This window comes from Hydra vulgaris, chromosome 01, assembly GCF_038396675.1.
Source record: "Hydra vulgaris chromosome 01, alternate assembly HydraT2T_AEP".
Lineage (NCBI taxonomy): Eukaryota > Metazoa > Cnidaria > Hydrozoa > Anthoathecata > Hydridae > Hydra > Hydra vulgaris.
The window spans coordinates 26,473,790-26,495,000 of NC_088920.1; the positions used below are offsets into that span (position 1 = coordinate 26,473,790).

General features: G+C 28.6%; 1 protein-coding gene across 3 annotated transcripts in view; it reads right to left on the reverse strand.

The window, feature by feature from the left end:
* LOC136075242 (multidrug resistance-associated protein 1-like) overlaps positions 1 to 21,211 on the reverse strand; it is a 146,071-nt gene that overhangs the window by 17,732 nt on the left and 107,128 nt on the right. For all 3 annotated transcript variants that reach the window (XM_065787784.1, XM_065787785.1, XM_065787786.1), the window contains 2 exons: positions 13,736 to 13,894; positions 11,023 to 11,189 (listed from right to left, as the gene is read on the reverse strand). In XM_065787784.1, the coding sequence (XP_065643856.1) occupies positions 11,023 to 11,189; positions 13,736 to 13,894 (326 nt within the window). The remainder of the gene's footprint in view (positions 1 to 11,022; positions 11,190 to 13,735; positions 13,895 to 21,211) is intronic.

Below are 21,211 nucleotides of genomic sequence, written 5' to 3' on the forward strand. Positions count from 1 at the left end.
AATAAGTGGTTGACTGAGTCTTGTTTTCCTGCCTGCTGGAAAAAATGGCATCTTTTTTTTTAAATTTTCAAAAACTTCATTGACAAGATGGGATGTGAGAAACAAATTCTTGACATAGTTTGGCATCCTAGTCTTCTCCATAAGCTTGTTTTATATGGTGTATTTAGGAAAGATTTTGAGATTATCAAATTGTTTCTTTCTAACCGGTTTAATAAAGTAATCTTCAAAGGCCAACACTTTTCTTTATTATTAGTAATTTCTTGGGTACTTTAAGGATTTATCATTGGTCCTGTTTTGCTTCTTATCTAAATTAATAATCTTCCCGACAACATTACATCAAAAGTGGCTCTATTTGCAGAGGACTCAACTTTATACCCCTGTCTTGACAAAAAGTCTTCAAAAGAACAAGCAGCCAACCTTGAACCAGATCTCACTTCTGTAATATAGTAGGGTTCCTAGTGGATTGTAAACTTTAAATCCAAAAAGACTTAGTAATTTACTTACTTATTTACTTATTTATGCAAATAACTATCGCAATACTGTCGACATACCTTTATTAATTAATGGCAAGCCTTTAACTCAGTCTTCTTCTTTACATCTTCTTGGATTATCATTTACTACTGATCTTTTATGGAAAACTATATATACAATCGATTTCTAAATTAGCATTCACTATGGTTGCTTATTTATCGTGCTCTACCCATTCTCCATCTCTACAAATCTCTTATTTATCCCGGTATCAAATACAGTTTCATACTGAGACTGGTTCTTCTAAAGATACTCTTTTTCTTATAGAACGCATTATCTGTTAAACATGAGACACCGTTAAAAAGTTGCATCCTTTTCTCTTTTCTACAAATAGTATCACTAGTTCCATCAACTATTTCAAACTCATTCTATTTTGACTTGTCATTCAGTAAAGTTTAATGTTTTTACTGTAGCTGTACCTGCATGCTCTAAATACTTTTATTTGTCTAGCTTTTTCCCCCACACTTTGGAACTCTCTCCCACCTCATGTTTTCCTGACTCTAATAAACCTAAAAATTTTTAAGTCTTCAGTTAACCATTTTATTGCTTTATGACTTTATTAGTTTTTCTTGAAATTCCCAACTTAATAGCCTTGTTGGGGGTGAATCAGAACTAAAAAAAGTATATATAGAAAGTTAAAATTTTTTTTTTCTAATTTGTATTAGACCCATCCATAGATACTTGAACCAATTTTGATAAATTGAGACTTTATTTTTTTATTCAAGTTAATTAAAATATGTGTTGCAGAAAAGAGGTCGAGAAAAGCTGAATTTAAATGTCACATTACCGATATCACATGTACCACAATTTGCACATAACCTGGTTTTCTGGAGTGTTTCAAAGTCTAATAATGTTATCTATCTGATAGTTTTATGTAATTTTATTCAATCTTTTATCAATAAGACAATACAACTTGGCAAATTTTTGACACTTTCAAATTGCTAACCCACAATCAACCAAATATCCTCCATTTGTTCTACCAAATGCTAGAACCTATTTAATTCAGATCTTGTTTCTTCATTAGAAATAACAACAAGTTCTAAAGTTTTTTGACCTACTGTCAGGGATAGTGTTGGTTTAATAGTAGAATGTTTTACAACAAGATTGAAAAAGTGACTTTTAGATTTAGAAACACAATAACTTGATACTTTTTAACTTCATTATGATTCTCAACTATCGAAAACATGGGAGATGTTTGACAAGTTAAAATTTTACAACTGCTAGATTCAGCAACTTAATTGTTGTCAGTCTTAACTAGCCATTTTTGTAATCTGTGTATTTGAGTCAATCATTTAAAAAGTACTGGATTCATTTTAATAACTGATGTAGTTATAAAAAAAAATTTATTGTTTTTTTAACTATATTACACATATATATAGATAAAATTATGAAAGATTATAAATCTATGTACAATACATTTTTATATAATTTATCAAATCATATATATTTACTCAGTTACCATTTTCTCGTTAAACCCATAATGAAAATCCAAATTAAAATAATTAAACAGCTAAAGTATATAATGTTACTAAGCAAATATAAATTCAAATTTAATATTGAAAACAACCTAACCATATAAATTTAACATCATATTTTTTCAATATTGTAAAAAAAATTACTGATAATATATATTATGAACTTTATCACAACTTAAGTATTGTTAATCATTTAATAAAAAACTATCTTACAAAAACCAAAATAAAATTTTCCCTGATTATCCCTAAATATTGAAAAAAAAAAAACCCTGAGCTTTCCTGGTTTTCTCCGAATTCATATTATTTCTAGGTTTTACTGGTTGAGTAGCAACCCTGTGTATGAGTATAAACAGCAGAAGTTTAGAATCAGTTAAGTACTTTTTAGGTAAATCCATAGTTTATGAATTTGAAATTGAAAATGACATACACAAAGATAAGATTTAGTTAATGTTATATACATACACATGTAGTTATATAACAATAATTAAAACTTGGCTTTATGAATACAATTTTTGATAATTTACCTAAAAAATACTTAGGATTTTTAACATTTTCAAAAGTTTTCAGACAAACTAATGCTTTTAACATTTCCTCCAACAAAATTGCAAACTTTTTTAATTTTTTAAACAAATACTTTGTAAAAATTAATCTATAAACTTTGTTTATAAGTAATTGAATTCATTGGATCTAAGAAATGTATCTCATCTCCAGTGAAAAAATTGATCTTAAGATTAGTTCAAAATGGTAATTTGTTATGTAAAACAGCACAACTTTATAGAGTTAAGTCTGCTAAGTCGGTAAGTCTGCTGGTCGACAAATTATGAAGAGATATAAGCTTACTAGATCTGAATAAAACTCAATCAGGAGGAGCACGCAAAACAATGCATTATCAGGATAAAATGCTTGTGATACTAAGCATAGAAAATCCCTGTTTAACAGCTATCGATCAAAATGTACAAATTAGATTATCGAATGAAGTGTACTATTTCTACTATAAAACGTCGTTTAACCCACGCTAATTTATTTGAAAGATGCCCAGCTAAAAAGCCATCAGTTTCCTTGAAAATGGTTGTGCCCTAAACGAATTTGCATCAGAACATGCAAGGTGGAGTAGTCAACAATGGTCAAAAACTCTTTTTAATAACGAAAACAAGTTTATGTTGTTCGGATCAGGTATGTTCGACATCCGGTAGTTACAAGTACAATCAATAATACCAACTACAAATATTGGCAGTTCTGCAAGAGTGGCAGTTGTATCATTTGACACTCTTTAAGCTATTAAAAATGAATCGAAAACAAAAATGACTTGAAACTTTCCATAAGCGTGAAAAGCATTCATATAATTTAGTATTTAGTACGTTATAGCATTAAAGTCTTGTCCTTTTTAAAAAAATTCTATATAGAGTGATGCTCGTAACAATTACCTTTTACCACTTCTGAACAAAACAACTTTCTCAAACTTAATGCTGCCAACGGCATGGTAAAATAATAAAAAAACATTACGTGTGTGTATTTAGCAATGATATTATTATATGCCTTTTATTTTTTGCTTTTAAGTTTTTACAAGCATTTTTATGCTTTTGTTGTTGTGATCGTTGTAACAGTGACGGTCGTAACAAAAAACCCAATATTAAAAAACAACAAATAAAATGTGGCAATCAGTAACTTAAGAAAAAAGTTATAGATAATAAAAACCACGTAAGTTAATTTAAAAAAAATGCTCTACAACATTGTCAAAGTTCTCAATTATGGTTTTACAATACGATTCAAATACAATTATTGATTAATAATTGAAATCAATAGTATAATAAAATCAATAAAAATCAATAATATATAATAATAGTAGGCACGAAAATAAATATCTCTTAAAAAATTATAAAAACAAATGACCAAATTAAACTATCACCATTCCAAAGAAATTTATTTTATAATTGCTTTCTGTAACTTCCCGTTAACCAAAAAAATTAAGTAATTAAAAAAATTATTTATTTTTAGTTTTATTTATAATAACTTATAGCTTCCTGTAAAATACTTTTTCTATAAATTGAATTTTTTTTTAGATTTAGTAACTCATACTGATGATCCAGCAATGGTGAAACTTAAAGTTGAAGAAAAAAATTAGATAAGTGCTTTTTACTAATTTATTATTGCTCTGTTCTTTAAGAACATTGAGCACTCTATTTGTAAAATACACTAACATAGTTTACATATATATATATATATATATATATTTATATATATATATATATATGTATATATATATATATATATATATATATATATATATATATATATATATATATATATATATATATATATATATATATATATATATATATATATATATATATATATAGTAGAAAATAAAATTACGTGATTTTCACAACTTTAAGTTTGATGCTGTTGCAATCATCATGTAAAATAAAAAACTACCTAAAAAACTATTGCTACAACCGCGTTTATCTGATCTTCAGGTTTGTGGTTGCTTAATAGAAATTTATAATTTTTACGACATTTGGATTTAACTCTATTATAATTTAGTTTTTTTATTAAGTAGCTCATCAGCATTTTTATGAAGTAAAATTATTAGCTTTTCATATAAACAAAGTAAAATTTTTTATTGTATTGTTGTAAGCAGGGGCTTTTTATAAGATAGACCGAGTTAATTCTGGTGTTTTTTTCAGTTTTTCTCTAGTCTCCCATAAATCAGTTGAAGACGATGATAGTCAGCACCTTTTAATTGTAAATAACTCAAAAACTACCACGAAAATTTTTTTAATTTTTTTGCTCACGGGAGCTAATATGTCGCTGTTTGATTGTAATTACTCTCTGATTAAAATGAGTAAAAAATATTAAATGGAAAAAAAGTTTTAGAAAACTTTCTTCAAAATCCTAAATTGTCATAAGTTAACATTTCAAAATCGATCAGTGTTTCTCAATCATCAGTTGGATTTTTTTTGCTGTGATATAAACAGACCCAATCTATTGAAAGAGAAGCTGGAAATGGAAAAAAGAAAGGGTTTAAAGATAAATATAATGCAAAATCAATCATTCGATTCATAAAGGCAAATCCATGTCAGTCGCAGAGAGATCTTGCTAGAAAATTTTAAAAGCCAATCTTTGATAGTAAAAGTACTTAGATCTCAAGAATGTATTGCATTTCATAAAAAGAAAACTCCAAAGTGATCCATTCATGGAGAAATTAAAGCCATTCGTCGTTCAAAAAAGCTATACAAACTTTTAAACCGAGCAAACTAGTGCATAATTGAAGAGGATGAAACCTATTGCAAAGAGAACTTTCAACAATTGCCGGGACAGCGAAAATTTTTTCAGTCGAATGGTAGATATGTTGCTAAAAAATTAAAGTAAATTCAAACTAAAAAAATCTGTCCTGGGGTTTAAAAAGTACACCATACATTACCCGTTTAACTTTGAACGCTGATTTATATATAAAAGAATGCTTAATCTAAAGCCTTTTCCCATTTATTAAAAAGTATAAAATACCCACAATACTCTGGCCTGATTTGGCTTCAATCCGCTACTGCGAGAAGTCTCAAGAATGGTATGAACAAATTGCGTCGAATTTGTTTCTAAGAAGGCAAATCGTCCAAATTGTCCTGAGCAGCAAGTTATTAAAAGTTATTGGTCAATTATAAAAGGAATCTTATTGAAAAGCAAGAAATTAGCTACAAATAAAAAAGATTTTAGGAAAAAATGGATAGCCGCCTCAAAAACAGTACCTCAAAGCGAGATCCAAAGATGTTGATAAGTGCTCGAAAAGATATTCGGTTTCTAGCTAAGCGTCCAATAAAAAATGGTAAAAATTATTGAAATAAATAAATTGTTCAATTAGCTTCAATGTCACAGTTGGCCAGTAACTGGACAAAAGTATTAAAACCAAAGTCAGAAATTTGATGACTAAATGGTTTCAAATCATTATATAGATAATATGAAACATATTAAAACAGTTTATATACACCTAAAGTTTTAATGAATATACTAATGATGTGGTTGAAGTAGACGCGAATGTATATTAGAAAAAAAAATTGTAAAGAGAAAAATGTTGTTTATAAAAGCGATGGAAATAAAAACATTTACATAAAATATTGCGTTTTTCAAAATAATATATTATAACTCTATAAATTATCAGAACTTTAAAAGTCGTTAGACTAAAATTGGTAAGTAATTAACATATTTATAGCAATTTTAAAAATGCCTGATATGTTATATTTTATTGTCTAACTTTTGATTTATTTGACGCAATATTTTTTTTATTACTACATCTTGCTTTTATACTCAGATATTTTAAAGCTTATATATGTTTGCTTTAATAATATTATTAATCTGGCTGCCACTAGGAGCCACTTTGGTTTTCTTTTACGTTTAAGCTTAACTAACAAAAAATCTGTAATTGCGCTCAAAGATTTTTATTTGCACAAAATTTTAAAAATTGCGGAAATCATATAATACGGTCCTCATACTAAACGTATTACTGAACAATAAAATATATATATATATATATATATATATATATATATATATATATATATATATATATATATATATATATATATATATATATATATATATATATATATATATATATATATATATATATATACAGCGGAGAAAATAAAATTAGCCTCACCTTTATTTTTTGTTCTAATTTAACAAAAATTGCAGGTAAACAATTATGAAATCTACTTTATTTCTTGTTACTTCTACTACAACTAAAAAGTTTATAAATTGGTATGCTTAATTAATTCCAAATGGAAAAAAAAATTAAAAATATTCAATTTGTGGAGAAAATAGAATTAGCCTCATTAGCGTTATATACAAAAAATAAAGAAAATATTTTGTTTTTTTGCTCATTTAGTATTTAGTATAGCTTCCTGAATTTTTAATGACTTCAAATATGCGGTTTGACATACTAGTCACAAGATTTTGGATAGTTTCTATAGATATTTCATTCCAAGCTTCTCTGATACGAGTTTTCAGCTCCAAAGTGCATTCAAATTGCTTACCATTTTCATAAACCTTTCTAGAAAGTATTCCCCATAGATTTTCAATTGGGTTAAGGTCTGGACTACGTGCGGGCCATTCCATTACGTGAATATTTTTTTCTCTAAACCAAGCTTTTGTAAGCTTTGAATTATGGATAGTAGCATTATCTTGTTGGAAAGTGAAAGTTTCACCCATCAATTCCTCACCATGTTCAAGTAAACTTATTTCTAATAAGTCAATGTAGTCCTGTGAATTCATTTTTGTTGAAATCCATGCCAGTGGAAGTTTTCCAGCAAAGGAAAAAGCCCCCCAAACCATAACATTTCCACCCCCAAAGTTACGACTCATCCGAGTTTCTTTCTCTTTTCGAAGATCGTGCCAGTAATATTGATAGCCATCAGGACCATCTAGATTGAACTTTTTTTCATCACTGAAGAGAACTTGATGCCACTCTTCTTGCCAAGACATGTGTTCTTTCGCAAATTGTAATCTAACTTTTTTATGACGAGCAGTAAGTTTTGGTTTTGGTTTACGCTTTTTCCAAACTGTGTTTGGATCTTCACGTAAGATTTGTCTCACACGTTGAACAGATACAGGTAATTGTAAATCAGCACGAATTTAAGATGCAGTCATGTGCTGAGCAGCAGCACGACGTACCATAACTCGTTTAGTACGATTATCAATTTTACGTTTGCCACCACTTCCCTTATAGGCTCCATAATTAACGCCAATCTTGAAGTAATTGTTAACCACTTTTGGAGATCTTTTAATTTTCTTTGCAATTTCCCGATTAGATAAACCTGTATCTTTGTATGCTTTGATTACTGCTAATTCTTCATTCGTTAAACGCTTACCACGTCCCATTTCAAATAAAGGTATCAAAAACCAAATGTTAAAAACTTTATGAGCACTGATTTCACAGTCTTTGTTTAACTTACAAATAATAATAAAAAACTAACTCACAAATGCGTATCACCAGATCAAAATATACAAGTAAACTGAAAATAATTATTGATGAGGCTAATTCTATTTGTTACCGCAAATATCAAGTATTATACATTTTATGGTTTTATCAAATGTTCCGCAATTTAATTATGCTATATTATAATCTAAAAAGTTGTTGTTTGTAACAGTAATTATATGTGTGTGGATACAAAAGTTGTACCGCACAAACTTGTTTACAGATTTACAAAATATTGGATCAGCACATGGTGAGGCTAATTCTATTTTCTCCGCTGTATATATATATATATATATATATATATATATATATATATATATATATATATATATATAAATATATATATATATATATATCTATGTACATATATCCTAATTTAAATTTTGTTCTTATTAATTTTGCGCTTGTCAAATTAAATAGATTTAATAACCTACTTAGGTTGGTTTGGTTCTGGTTATTTATTTTAGATGTTGAAATATTTGTTAGGCTTAATGAGTGTCACAAGAAACAAGATTCACTAATTTATTCGACTCAACAGTATGTCAATACATAAAAAAGAAGACAGTATACTTGTATATAATTTTATTAAAGAACAAGGTTTGGAGTTTCAAGGCGGAAAGTTTGAGAGTAAGTTTTACTTATTTATTTTATTTATGGTAAGAGATGGGTTTAAAGTAAACTAACTGGTGCAAAGTTTATTAGGAAGAACTCAGCTTGGCTTGAAAATGATTTTAATACCACATTAATAAAGGATAGCAAAAATAAACAACTCGGCAGACCTACATAATCATTTAAAGAATCACCATTAAAAATAAAAAAAATAAAAGTTGCAACTTTGTCAACTTCAAATTTTTATGAGTTATTGTTTGCTAAGCTTGTACTATTTGCAGCATGCATTGTCAAAGATATTTGGTGATTGTGAATGCATGGGAAAAAAATACAATTTTATACCATACAAATTTTTAAAATTCTCTAGACGCTCATAAAATCTTCTAATAAGAAAACTAATTAATTAAGGTAGAATATAATTTATTTTACAGGAAAACAAGTTTGTCTAGCAACGTGTAACAGCACGTGTAATAAACTAGTTAATCATATTAAACTTAAATAAGTTTTGCTTTCCACAAGCGAGGATCAAAACGAGGATCTCATAATAAGACACATGCAAAATAGTGTACATAGCACAAATAAAACATATGCAACTAATAATTCATAACTTTAATTTTAGTCAATATAGCCTTAATATTAAATTAGTTATAAATTTTGTCCAGTAAAAGTGAATTCCGGCCCACTGTGAATGTGTCAAATATTTACCAAAAACTATTTAGTAGTTTTCGCGTATTTAATAATTAAAGGGTGCTGAGTTTCATTGTGTTTAACCGATATATTTTGAGAAAGTTGCTGCATTTGAAAGTTTGTTTTATTTGTAAATGATTGCTTGTGGTTTACATATCTCTTTTTCCACTCGCCCTCTGAAAAACCAATGCATGTTTTCCTGGGTGTGTTAGGGGAAATTGTTATACATTTGTAATTTATGTTTGTCGCCCTACAATATTTATTCAGTGGGCAGAATTCATTTTGTTTGCAATTTGCAAGGCAGATTTTCTTTCGTGTTTTTTGAATATATTTTATTGTTGTGACTTTTTATGATTTTTGAAATGTTGTTTGAGCAGCTGTAGCTAACTTTTATGGTGTTTTGATTAAATAATTTGTGCAATGGGTTTAAAGATCGAAAATGCTTATTTATTCATTGCAAAAAATTTTGGTCAACATTGGTAGAGACGCTTTTATTGTAGGGTGGGTTAAACCAATATTTATTCCTTTTATTTTGGGGGTGTCTTATCTTTTGGGTTGTACTTTAAGTTAAAATTTTTAAAACTATATTTTTTTAAGTGCTACTTTGTATTTTGTTTATGATGAGTTAAATATTTTTTCATCGGAAGAGTTTTACGATAGTCGATCATTAATGGAGAGAGGGATCTGCTTAAGGACTTGGAGCGGGTGGTTTGATTCAGTGTGGATGTAGAGTACTTAGTCTTTTTTTTTTTTTTAAAGGTTGATAGGAGTTTTTTTGAAGATTAAAAGTTACGTCAAAAAAATTAACGCTGTTTAGATTGGTTTGTATCTCTATTTGGAAGCCGAAGTTTTTAAATATCTCAATTATATTTTTTTTGGCTTTTTCTAACTGTGCGGTAGTTTTTTTGCGCATGACCATCAATCCGTTGCCTTGGTAAAGACCTATATCATGTTTAGTAATGGTTTTGGATGAAGAGTCTAAATGTATAAATCCATCAGTTCTCATACTTCAGCTCCCTCAAGACATCCCATTGTGACGTCAAAACAGTCATTATGCCCCTTTTTTATCCATGTTTCCTTTTTAGAAAATCATAGCGATGTTCTCCAATGATTATGACTCTTTATCATGAACTCTTTATTATGGATCATTGCAGAAAAAAGACTCTTTATTATGAATCATTGCAGAAAATCAAAAAAGTGTTTACTTTGTTTATATGAAAAACCAATAATTTTATTTTATAAAAATACTGAAGAGCTACTTAATAAAAAAACAGAATTAATTTCCAAATGTCGTCACGAAAATAATTTTCTATTAAGCAACCACAAACTTGAAGATTAGATACACGCTGTTGTAACAATAGTTTTTTCCGCATAGGTTTTTCTGAACAGTTTCAATTGTATATAATTTTTTAATGAAAAAACTATATTTGTATTTCACCTAATGATTGAAGGAGCATGAAACTTAAACATGTAAAAATCATGTAGTTTTATTTTCTACTATATTATGGCTCTGACTTGGTTTATCGAGCTCTTTCTTGATAGCGTATGCACAAAACAGAATCACTACATATATATATACATATATACCTATATATACATATGTATATACATATATATACATATATGTATATATATATATATATATATATATATATATATATATATATATATATATATATATATATATATATATATATATATATATATATATATATATATATTTATTCATAAGCTTAACTAGATTAAATAAGATTTTACCTCAAATTTGAGCCCCCTTCCAAAATTTCATATAGCAAACCGCTCTCTAAATTTGAAGCACAAAGTTTTAAATTACATATATCCAATACTCTCAAGATCTCCTCATCATTGAATTGATCAAAAGGATCAATATTGAATCGCAATGTTCCAGAATAAAGAATTGGATTCTAAAAACAACAACAATGACTTTGATTTTTAAAATAAAAATTAACTTTAGTACTAAGTAGTTTAACTTTAGTACTATTTAATTGAAAAATAAAATGTAATCACACTTGTACAAAATTGACGCTATAAATGAAGCTTAGTTTGATAATATTATTATAAATAAAATATTACGCTAGGAATTTAATTTTTAAGCATTTGAAGTTTGGAATTTTTATTGAAGTGTTGCAAGTTTTGATATTGTATTGCATTATAATACTGTAAAACTATATGAATTCCTATGGCAATTGTGCCATCAATAGCAACAACGAAGCAAGTAAGTAAGTTATTTGAAACTCAGCAATAAATCTATCAGGAATAAATAATCTATTGATGATAAATGAGACATCAGCAATGAATTACAATATTCTCAATAGCATCATACAACAGCTCACTCTACAATATTCTAAATAGCAACATTCAATAGCATCACTCAACTTAAATTTTACCAATTTAACTTCCACTGCCATAGAGCAAAAGTTACAGTTTCAATAATATTTAAAAACTGCTAAAATTAAAACAAATTTTAAGGCAAACTAAATTAAGTGGGCATTTAAGTTAGTTAAAAATTTAGCAAATAATAAAAAGAGGACGCATTTTTTGAAGACAGTTCTGCCTTGAAAGATGTAATGTGATTAGGCGCAAGTATAAGAGATAGGTTGTTAGAATTATCTTAGTTAACACCGTTGAAGGCTTTCCAAAAGTTTCCATTACCTTACTTTTAGGATAAAATAAAAGATTTAATTAACTAAAAATATTGGAACTCAGGCGGTTCTTTTTTACATTGACTTCTTGCAAAATAAAGATGTTGTTCAAAAAATAGTTGTTCTCAAGAGAATTGTTCTTGTGAAAAAAGAAAATGATTATCATTAGAAATAGAAGCTGTAAAAGAAGATAGAAAAAATGGAGTAGAATGAGGCTTGACTAGAAACCAAAAATAATGAATAAAACTTTCCATACCTACCTCGGTCCAGAAGATTACATAGAAAGCACATTTATCAGCAGAGATAAAGGTCATCAGTTAAAGGATTTTCACATAGAAGATCATGAACGAATCATATATATATATATATAATATATATATATATATATATATATATATATATATATATATATATATATATATATATATATTTATAAAAGAGAATATAAATATGGAGAAAAAGTATTTAATTAGAGTTGCGTGTAATATGAGTCATAAAGTTAACTAGCTGAGTAAGAAATTAAGAATAAAAAAATTTTGAGCTTTGAAACCAGTAGAGCAAGTGATACTTGAGACTAGCCATTTAGTGTAAGGAGCATTAAAGTCACCAATAGCAGCAATATTGGCTGAGGGATAAAGGAAAGAGGGTGGTCAATTTGATCAGAAACTGCATCTAAAATAGTGCATTCTTAAAATAGTGCATTCTTAAAATAGTGCATTCTTAAAATAGTGCATTCTTAAAATAGTGCATTCTTAAAATAGTGCATTCTTAAAATAGTGCAGTCTCAAAATAGTGCAGCCATGAAAAAAAGAATAGCAATATAGAACAAAGAAAAGATTGAATGAAGAGGTGTTAAATAAAAGTACAAAAAAGAAAAGATATATAACAGAAAGGACTATGTTGAGAACTGTGATTTCAATGGTGACATCAGTTTTATTTATGGGTTAATATGGATACCTAAATAGCAAACCACGCATATACTTTATTAACCATAATAAATGTAAACTGGACAAAAGTAATAACTTTATCAGATTACTCCCATAATTACTAAACTTGTTTTAAGTTGATAGTGACACCTGAAATGCATGGCAACAGTTCATTTTAGAATACTAAAAAGCAGCAGGGCATGAACAATATGTTCTGCATTATGTCTTACAAGTAACTGGGAGATTGCGATGATCCTAAGCCTGAACTGATACTGAAATCAAAGTTAATTAATTTTATTTATTTTAAGGGATTAAATTTAGTTTAACTAAAATGTGTTCTTATTACTTAATATGAATACTAAAAAATAACAAATACTAAAAAAATTTATACTTAAAGGTAAACTAATATTATTTATTACAGTTTAATGAAAAAATAATTGGAGCCAGCAAATTTATTGCTGGCTCCAATTATTTTTTCTTGAAATATATCATTGAAAATCTCCTGCAAAGATCATCAGCGAGCATGAACATAATAGTGAGGATGAACATAACAGTGAGAATAAACATAATAGTAAAAATAAATATAATAGTAAGGATAAACAAGATCATATATTAAAAGATAAAATCAATTTAATTCGAAGTCCATGCATAAGTGAAAGTAAAGTGAATGAGTAAATATTGTGTATCTCTTACAAATATAAATATTGCGTTGTAGTTTTAACACCTGGTTTTAATGGGGATTTTTTGTATTAAATCACAATCAATATTTTTTTTTAAAGCTAGTTTAAATATTTAAGATATTGATACAAAATATAAATAGAAGATATTCTAGAAAATTCAGTGAGTTATAGACTTACTTTTAGTATAACATTATAAACTTACTTGTGGTATAATAGTTATTCGAGACCTGAGGTCATGTAAACCTATAGTTGAAATATCAACATTGTCTATTAAAATACTTCCTGATGCAGCTTCAGTGATTCGGAAAAGAGCATTTGCAATTGAAGACTTACCAGCTCCAGTTCGACCAACTAAACCAATCTGTACATAATTTAGGCAAAAATAAATATATAAAAATATATATATATAAATATATATATATATATATATATATATATATATATATATAATATATATATATATATATATATATATATATATATATATATATATATATATATATATATATATGAATGTATATATATATATATATATATTTAATTACATGTTTTACTTATATGTTTACGTATATGTTAGAGGTGTCCCAGATATATTTTCCGATATATTTTATGCTGGATAGTGAATTTTTCTAAAGTTCCATGAGTGTTTAGGAAGAAAAAACAAGTCTTGCCAGTCTTCAATAAATAGTATTCAAGATCTTACTTTAAAAAATCAATGAAAAACTGTATGGTATATGTGCTGACAAAGTATAGAAAATAGTATTTAAAAAAATATCAATTTGGCTTTAAAAACAATTTTTCTTTATTCATTATTAACGCATATACCTGTGTTATACCAGTTTTTTATTGATTTTATTTTTTTAAATCTTGAACACTATTCAATGTAGCATGGCAAAACTTATTTTTACTCCATAAACATTTACCGAACTTTAGAAAAGCTCACTATCCGGCATATCCGGCAAAAATGTTCGGGATACCTCTGGTATATATATATATATATATATATATATATATATATATATATATATATATATATATATATATATATATATATATATATATATATATATATATATATATATATATATATATATATATATATATATATTATATAGTATATATATATATATATATATATATATATATATATATATATATATATATATATATATATATATATATGTATATATAAATATATATACCAGAGGTGATATATATAAAAAACTCTTCCATTATGTGAGTGACAAAAATTCATTTGTGAAATTCTTGTTTAGTAAAAAGTATTTTGACGTTCAAAAACTATGAACTTGTTGACTTTGCAACCCCCTCAATTTGGAGTTTTGGGCTTTCCTTAGTCGCCATTATAGAGCGATGGGAGATTTTTTCAAATAAGTTATTTTTTCTGTAAACTTTGGTTTATTTTAAGATACTACAGAAGGGGTTTTATTTTGTTCTTCTTTCCACGAACGGGGCAGTGGGTATTGAATTTTTGAATACCTGTTGTTTGCAGGCTCCGATCTCTGTGAATTCTTGTAAAGCATTGTAATTTGATGCCTGTGTCAATATTGCGGGGTTTGGAGCTTGCACAATTTTTGAAAGTTGACTATCTTGAACACATAATTGTACTAAATATTGTGGTTTTGAAAATGCACGCCATTTCTGACGGAATTTTTTTTTTCAACTAAATTATGTCCGCTACAATGTGTGCTAATAAACCATTTATAACCTCAATGTGAGGAGATATATTTTAGAACATCAGTTTTCTTCCAACAGAAGTATCTAATATCAGTAGTTTAGTAGCATTTTAATTTTCTTCCCTGAAGTTTTTCATTCAGCACAACACCATAAAATATTTAAAACTAATATTAAATGTAGAACTTTTTATTGTACCAAAAAAAATAATGCTTTGAAGTTTAATTATAGTAAAGCAACTTTTTTAGAATCATTTTTTTTCAGTATAGCAATTTTTATTCGAAAAAAATTACGAGTTGACCGGGACAAAAATAATATAAAGCTTTCTGCCCGTTTTTTTTGGCTGGTGTTTCAAGTACAGTAGACATTTTTTCTTTAGTTAGGTTATAAGCATGATTGCTAAAAGAACTCACAAGCTCTTTAATCAAATACCATATTTGTCCTGCAATTGTTTTTATGGCAGATTTAGCTACGTTCTTGTCAAATGTTTTGAAATTATTCAGTTCATTTCAGATCAGGTTATCCTTCTACTGGTAACATGTAACCCAGTATAACCTGCTACATGTTCTGCTGCCTTGTACAATACGCCTTTTTAGGCAAGAGCTAGGAAAAATTAACTCCAACTTAAAACATTCCCTGCCTAGTGGCTCTTGGTTGAGTAAAGGCTAGAGATAGTGTGTTGATTAAAATACTGATCTTGGGCAGATGTTAAATGCATCCGGCTACTGTCTTGTAGAAGGCCTCCTAGACAAATACATAAGGGGTAAACAGATTCTATCTGTTTACTAGCTTTTCACTCCTTCTTTTCTATTAGGCTGGCATGAATGTGTTTATAATACATTGTTTCTAGTTTAGGATGTTGAAATCAGGATCTTTACTAAATGCATGGGTTTTGCTTGTGTCTCATTTTTGAAGACTAGGCAACTTATTCTATTATTTCTAATAAGGGAAGTGGTTATGAGGTCGGCTGGTTATCAGGTTTCCCAAACTCTGTGGTAGCTCTTAGAGATTGACTCAATTAACAGCTGTAAAGTATCAGTAATAACAGTAACATGCAGCTCATAGATGGTGCCCTTGTTTGTACTTTAGGTGTGCGTTATAGAGGCCTCTCCATTTAAAGCCCTTTATTACAGATTAGGGTTTATTAATAGTAGTGAGGCAATTGCTTGGACTATTAAATAGTAAACTGAGTACTATTTGTGCTTGATTCAAGTTCTTTAACAAATTCAAAATTGACTACAGCACCAAAAACAAAAAAACTAAAAAACCATCTTCATCACCTAGTTTCCTAAATCTATCTTTCAATAAATATTGTGGTCTTTCAAGTAACTTTTCTTATATTGAGTATTGCTTTTTGCAAAGTTCACCAGACCTACTTGCTCTTTGTGAGACTTTTTTAAGTTTGGCTGTCTCACCTTGTGATCTCAGTATTGATGGTTATCTTTCTTTAACTCTTAAAGGCTCCAACTCCAAGAATTAATAGGTTTGGATTCAAACCTATTAATTCTTGAATTCCTAGAGGCTCCTGGAGCCTTTAGGAACTAATATGTTTAGATTCAAACCTAGTTTCCTGACAAATGAGAGAATTTGTAGGAATTCTCCCATGCGTAAGAATTCCTCTATTTGTCGGGAAATAGGTTTGAATTCACAGACTATTTCTTTATGTGCTTTTCTTAAGCATTCCTTCACTCTATCACAATTCTCTTTTTTCTATATTGCTCTCCTTCATCTTAAGGCTGCACTCTTTTCAATGTTATTTCTGATCGAATTGATCAGGCCATTTCTCTTTATCTTTCAGCCAATATTGTTGTTGCTGGTGACTTAAATGCTCATCACACTGAATGACTTGGCCTAGGGTAAGTAACTCTGCAGGTGTTAAGGCCATAACTTTTTTCCTTTCTTAGCTCTCGGTTTTACTCGACTTATGTTTTGTTTATGTTCTTAGCCAGTGCTCAGTTTTTCCGCATCCACCCTTAGGTACTTCTGATCATGGTTTGATTTCTCTAAAACTATTATCTCATTCTTCTTCATCCTCAGAATTGCCCTATCATTGTACCGCTTCAAACTATTTTAAAGCTGACTGGGACTCTTTATGTGATCATCTTTGTGATGGCTTTTGGGTAGATATTTTTTGTCTTCCTGCTGACAAATGTCTCCATACATAACTTTTTAGATTTAGGCTAGCATAAAATCTTTTAATCTTTCTCGACAATTCGAAGTCAAGCCTCACTCTTCTCCATGGTTTTCTTCTCATTGAGCTGCTGCAACTTCCAATCAAAACCATTACTTCAATATTTGTGATTTCATCTCAAAAGTTAGGCTCTCGTGACTTATGGAGAATTTTTAACAGTACCTTTAATAAGGGAAAACCTGTAATTCCCCTCTCTTGAATGGTTCAGATTTGGCCACCGCAAAATATGAACCATACAAGAGAGCAACATCATCTCTTGATTTCACTAGTTGTGTTCTACCTGAAATAGCCGACAAACAGGTTGATCCATTGCTTGACATTTTTATCACTCTAGCTTCTGAATCTAAAGCAATTTACTGCTCAGACACTTCTACAAATTGTGGTTTGGACAACGTACCAGTTTAAGTCTTGCAAAAGCGTTCTCTGGAGCTGTCGTCCATACTTTCAAAATTATTCAACAAGTGCTTTTGGATTCTTGTTTTCCAGCCTGCAGAAAAGCGACATCTGTTATCCCTATTATCAAGAATTCTGGAGAATGATCTGATTATTTCTGCCAATCATATGCAAGACTTTTGAATCTTTAATTAACAAACATTTAATCTCTTGAAACATTTAATATTCTTGTTCTACAGCTGATTTGCTAACAGCAATAACTGATAGGTTTTACTGTGCATGAGATAGATGCGGAGAGGTAAAGACTATTGCTTTTAAAATTTCTTAAAATTTTGATAAAGTTTGGCATGCAGGTCATCTCCATAAGCAATCTTCTTAAATAGTATTAGGTAACATCTTTACAGATTATTGAATGCTTCCTTACTAATTGTAATATAAAAATTGTCCTCGATGGACAATTTTTATATTTTAGAGATGGACTCTTCTTCATATCCTTTATATAAGGTTGCATTGTTTGCTGATGATACTACAATTTTTTCCTGCCTTGATATGAAGCAAACTCTCTTTGAGTGCTTGGAGGGGGCATTTGAGCTTGAAAAGGATCTCACTGCTGCTACAGCATGGGGCTTTCATTGTCTTATGAACTTTAGTTCTGATAAAACTCAATTTTTTTAGCTAATCTTTACCATAATAATCTCCATTTTCCTATATTTATGAACAGTAATGTACTCAATGAGTCGTCTACCCTTCATCTTCTATGAATAACTCTTACTTCCAACCATTTTTAGAAACCATATATCAAATAGATTACGAAATTAGCATCTGCTATGATTGAATCTCTTTATCAAATCGCCACTTTCTTACTCAGGATTCTATTCTTAATCTCTATAAATATCAAACCCGTCCTTGTAAGGAACACCGTTTCCCTATCTGGGGCAGATCCTCCAATTATGCTCTTTCTCTTTCAAAAATGTTGCAAAAACGGATTGTAAACATAGTTGGATCTGCCTTGCAGTTTACCTTTAACCATTATCACATTATCGAAACGTCGCTTCTCTTTCTCTTTTCTTTAAATACTATAACGGGCACTGCTCTAAAGAACTGACGTCTATTGTGCTATTTACTATAACTCAGTCTCGTGTTACTCGCTATTCAATTAAGTCTTATCCTTTTACTGTGACTGTTCCTAAGTGCTCCAAAAAATATTATTCGTTTAGTTTTTTTCCGCAAACATCAGTTCTTCTGAATTGGCTTCCTTCATCTTGCTTTCCTGATTCATACAATTTGCAATCTTTGTTTTGAAATATATATAAATATATATATATATATATATATATTTATGTACTTGTATATATATATATATATGTATGTATATACCTTTTTAGGATGGTAGATCTCTCACAAACAGATTCCATAATCAGTATTTTGGGTGACGTTTGTAATGAACTGCGATGTTTAAAAAAAAAAAAATCAGATTTACTAACTTTTGATGATAATAATAAATCCATTTGCTACTTTTAAAGTGAGGATGCAGTATATAAACATAAAGCAATAGCGTGTCAACTTCTTCCAAACAAATGTATTGTTAAAAGACATGGAAGTGACAAAGGTGCTAAAAGTGCTTCTTCACCCAAATAATAAGTTGCTCAGTTTTTAACGGTGAATTTAACTAGATTGCTCTTTGTTGGAACAGAGCATAACAATAAAAGTACTTTGCTTCAGGAAGAGTAGAACAATTTATGAGTTTTGAAAACAAAATAAAAATTATGACGAATACAATGACCCACCAAGTATTACACAAAACCTAAATTCAGCATAAAAATTTTAAAAGTACTTAAACTGTTAGTAATAAATGCTGACCTTTAACGTACAAAACAATAACCTGTACAAAAAAAAAGCTGAAATAATGGTACACCAACTATTTTCAGAAACTGTTGAAAATGTTAACTAAAAACAACTAACGAAAATAGGAATTTAAAAAAATTATCTTATTGTAGGATCTTCTGATTCTAATGAGTGATAATAATGTAATAGTAACTACATTAAACGTTAAAGGCAATAGGAAGTTATTAGCATTTAATGAGAAATGATTAAACATTATATTGCAATGTACACATGTCCAATTTAATTTGTCAACTGATGCCATAGTAAAAATCTATAGAGCACCTGCTTATATTGAATTATTTTATAGAGTAAATTGTATTCAATCTATTGCAAAGAGACCATACCACATAGTTAAAGCAACGAAATAAATTTAATTAAGTTAGTTCCTGGTTAAAATAAATTTGTCAAGGAAAAACTAACATTGCTAGAGATACATTTAAACTATGAGTTCTACGTGGGCAGCTAAAATAAGGTGATTTTTTTGAAAAAATGAAAACAACTCACCTTTAAAGTAACTCTGCGACATATAAGAAACATAATGAGCAAAAAAAGCTGATAAGTGTGCAAAAAATCTTTATATAACACTGATCCAAAAAAATTCTGGAGCAATAGAAATTGTGAGGAGCCACTAGAAATGTAGTAAAAATGTGGAAAGACCACTTTCATGCAATGAATATTTAAATATACCTAAAGAAGGTAATTTAGATATTAGGCTGTGTCAATAAGATTTTTACTTCAATAAAAAATAAAAAATAAAAAATCAAAAGAAGGACCTGGTCCTGATGATTTCTGTATAGAAGCTTTTATATATGACAAAAAGGTTACTCTCTCTAATTATTTTATTTTTTAATATCTGTTGAAAGCATGGGTATTTACCATCTAAGTTCTGTTTACTCCATAAGTGCAAAATGGCTAAACTAACTGGTGTGAACAATTACAGAGCTATTGCAGTATCCCTAGTTTTTTCGAAAATATTTGAAAAAATAACATAAATAATTATCAGCTTGATTTTAAGCAAAAACATAATACCACTTTATGCACAAGTTATTTAAAAAAAACTATTAACTACTAAACATCTAGAGTCACGTGTTCCCACCTTTAATTTATTTTAATAAAGCATTTGATGACGTTTATTACTGGCTACGCATCCATTTAGCTATGTACTTGATGCATTTTGGTATATCCAGGACTAGTGCAATATTTTGAGAAGGAATGAATGCTTTTAGAGTTTGATGATCATCTAAGTACAAAAAGTTTTGGCATTTATTGTGTTCAGATATTTGTGTATTGGTTTCAAATAAATATCAATGAGTTTTTGACACAGGACTGTAACTTGTGGTTTTCCATATTTTATTTTTATGTTCGCGGAATGTTTTTAGAGTTATCAATATTATCTTTTTGGGTACGGTTAACTAAAAATGATTCAAACCACTTGTGAGCTGAGTCAATTATACCTATTTCAATAAATAATAGCCCAAGTAGTTTTTGCTGATCAATAGTGCCGAAGGCAGCCCTTAG